The following is a 2,892-nucleotide window of genomic DNA, read 5'->3' as shown; positions in this document are numbered from 1 at the left end:
TGAGAGCTGGCTGTGGTGGAGATGCTGTACAATGACTTCTTTGTGCCTGATGACCCGCATGCAATCCATGGCACCAAAAGTGTTGGGTGTTCACCAGTTCTGTGGCGGAAATTCACACAAACGGCACCAACAGCATCTGCCATTGCAGTGGCAGCAATCAGATGGAAAGATGAAGAGAGACCCTGGTTGAGTGATTTGACTTCTACTCCTTAAGAGTATGAAGACAATTTTGCTTCTCCTCTACGGAGCTGTGTCTCAGGCATGGAAACAATGTCGGAGAAAAGGTCAGAAAAACAGGAAAAAATGTCGGAAAACCTGTCCCAGGTGTTCCAGCAATTCCAGTATGATCTATCTTGGTCCTCCACACCTGGTCATTTTGCACCCTGCCCCGCTCTCCCTCCTGGTTCCTGAGTTCTGACTTCCCCCCAGGACAGCAGAGCTGGCCCAGGCAGTGCTGCCCCTTCACTCCGGGCTGAAATGGTCGCTACTCAGGAAAAAGGGTGGGTGTTTTTAGTGTGCTTTTTTAAAAAAAAATTATTTTTTGCTTAGCATTTTCAGAAGCAAAGCATGCCTCTAAAGAAACGTGAAGAGTACAGAAACATGAATGAAGATCACACTTTTCAAGGCCAGCGTCGACACCAGTTCACTCTCTGAGCAAAGGAAGGCGAAGGAGCGCGATTCCCCAAGTAGATGATCAGCAAGTCTGCCCAATTCACAAACAATTATATCCACACAGAAGAATCCATTCCTTCCCAATTACGAAAGCACAAAAGCACTTGGTGGCAGAGACACGACCATGGGTACCACCAAAGTTGTGAATGAAGCATTGTTGACCTCAAAGCACATTTCTGCCTCTCAAACATTGAAATGGCAGTGGATATGACAATCTTGATGCTAAGGTGTTGCAGAAGCTCCTGGTCCGCTGGGAGCAACCTCCGAAGCACGCACACTGGGGATGAGAAGCAAACCCGGTTAAGACCCCTCAGCCGCTGCTGCCCGCTCACCACATGTCTCCGCATGCACTGTCCTGCTCTGTACCTTGAACTGACATTTCTTCTTTTGCTTCCCTCGTCTATTTCTCAGCTGACGAGCTTCCTCTTCAGAGTGGCTAGCCCAGTTCTCCATCTGCTGCAGTTTTTCCACCTCCCCCTCCATCTCGGCCTGCCACTCCTGCTTCTCATTCTCATATGCATGAACCAGCTCTTCCATCTGCCGCAGTTTTTCTGCCTCCCTCTCCCTCTCGGCCTGCCATTCCTGCTCGGCCTTCTCGTATCCACGAACCCGCTCCTCCATCTGCCGCAGTTTTTCTGCCTCTCTCTCCCTCTCGGCCTGCCACTCCTGCTTGTCCTTCTCATTCTGGGCTTGCAGGTCTGGTGGGAGAAGCAGAGCTGCTGTATGGGAGGAGCAGACCCCCAGTCCCCAGGCAGCTCCGTCTCCTCCCCAGCCCTGAGCCACTCCGGAGGCGGTAGCGTTTCTCTGTGACAGAAGTTACCTTTGATTTGCTCGTCCTTCTCCGTCAGGGCATGGTCTGTGCTGCGGATGCTTCTGGCCAAAGGCTCTGTCCTCTGAAGGAACTCGTGCAGGACAGCGTCCGCCTGTGGGGCACCGGGAGCGCAGGAGTCAGGGGGCGAAGTGGCGGCGCTGGGCAGGGGCTGCTCTTCTTCCCACCTTCACCCCTTTGCCCGGCAGCGCCCGGTACCGCTCCACCAGCGCCTGCTGGTCTCCCAGGAACAGCCAATGACCCCCTGGCACCAAGTAGCTGCCGTTGTTGATCCGTTGCTCCATCTCTTGGGACAGCTCCTGCAGTGCGGCCTTGCACTTCTCGCGGGACGCCCGCTCGTCACGGCTGCAGAACTCCAGCCTGGCTTTCTCCACCTGCCGCTGCACGGGGGGACACAGGGGGAAAGCATCAGTGGAGGAATGGGCAGGAGCAGCACAGTGTGCCCTGCAGCGCTGGCTGGGGATGCGGAGCTGGGCACGGTGCAGTGGGGCAGAGCTGGCCGTGCAGGGGAGCACCCACCAGAAGCTTCGCGTGGAAGCGCTCGATGTCGTCTTTGATCGCCCGTTCTGTGAAGAGCTGCAGTATCTCCTGCTTGCACTGCATGTGCAGCTCCTGCAGTTCCTGAACCGTCTCCATGGGCAGCGTCGCCCGCTTCTCCATCAGCTCCCGGTACAAGGCCGCAGCTTCCTGCACCACCTCCGAGTTGTGCAGCTTTGCCAGGGCCAGCACCGCGCTCTCCAGGCACGGCACGGCCCCGCTCTGGATAGCATCCACGTAGCTCACCGCCAGGGTGCCCAGCACTGCCACGGGGAGGAGCCCATGAGAGGTCCCCCTGCTTTGGCCCTGGGTGCTGCCGCAGCCCCGCCGCCCCTCCCCAGCATCCCCCAGCAGCCCAGACTGCTTCTCGCGCTGCTTCCCACCCACTCCAAAACCCAGCAGCACCAAACCCAGAGGCAGCGGCTGGTAGAAAAGCTCCCGTGTTCCCCACCAGCAGCCGCCCCCTCTGCCCGAGAGCAGCACTCACTGTGCCCTGTTACTTTGCAGCCGCTGGGGGTGGTCTTTGGTGGAGACCTCTCCCAGATGTAGCTGCAGAATTTCTCCAGCTGCTGCCGGAACTCAGGGTCCATCTTGTGGTCCGGGAGCTCCTCCAGGTGGGGCAGGTCCCTCCTCCTGGCGGGCTGTTCGAAAACGAAGCACCTGCGCTCGGGGAAGAACTGGCGGATGCATTCCCGCAGGCGGTCGTAGCTCTCGGCCTCCGCGCTGCTGCCTGCGGGACACAGCACCCGGAGCTCGGGTCTCTCGCTGCCTCCCAGCGCCCGGTGCCGGACGTGCCCGGCACAGCTCCGCTGCCCTACCGCCCCTCAGCTTCAGCGCCTGCTCCAAGTATTCGT

At 58.3% G+C, this 2,892-nt stretch overlaps 1 protein-coding gene across 1 annotated transcript; it reads right to left on the bottom strand.

Moving 5' to 3' along the window:
• Positions 1 to 727: 727 nt before the first annotated feature.
• On the bottom strand, positions 728 to 2,890 carry LOC110391217 (guanylate-binding protein 1-like; the record flags this gene model as incomplete). Its single annotated transcript, XM_021383023.1, has 7 exons — positions 728 to 949; positions 1,039 to 1,368; positions 1,491 to 1,595; positions 1,669 to 1,881; positions 2,021 to 2,301; positions 2,526 to 2,768; positions 2,857 to 2,890. Coding segments are annotated over 7 exons (1,320 nt in total), but the record flags the coding sequence as incomplete, so codon positions are not given.
• Positions 2,891 to 2,892: the final 2 nt, after the last annotated feature.

The sequence above is a fragment of the Numida meleagris genome, unplaced genomic scaffold (assembly GCF_002078875.1).
Source record: "Numida meleagris isolate 19003 breed g44 Domestic line unplaced genomic scaffold, NumMel1.0 unplaced_Scaffold324, whole genome shotgun sequence".
Classification (NCBI taxonomy): Eukaryota; Metazoa; Chordata; class Aves; order Galliformes; family Numididae; genus Numida; species Numida meleagris.
Note: the sequence above shows the minus strand (reverse complement) of the source record. Positions and strands in the feature narration are given on the sequence as shown.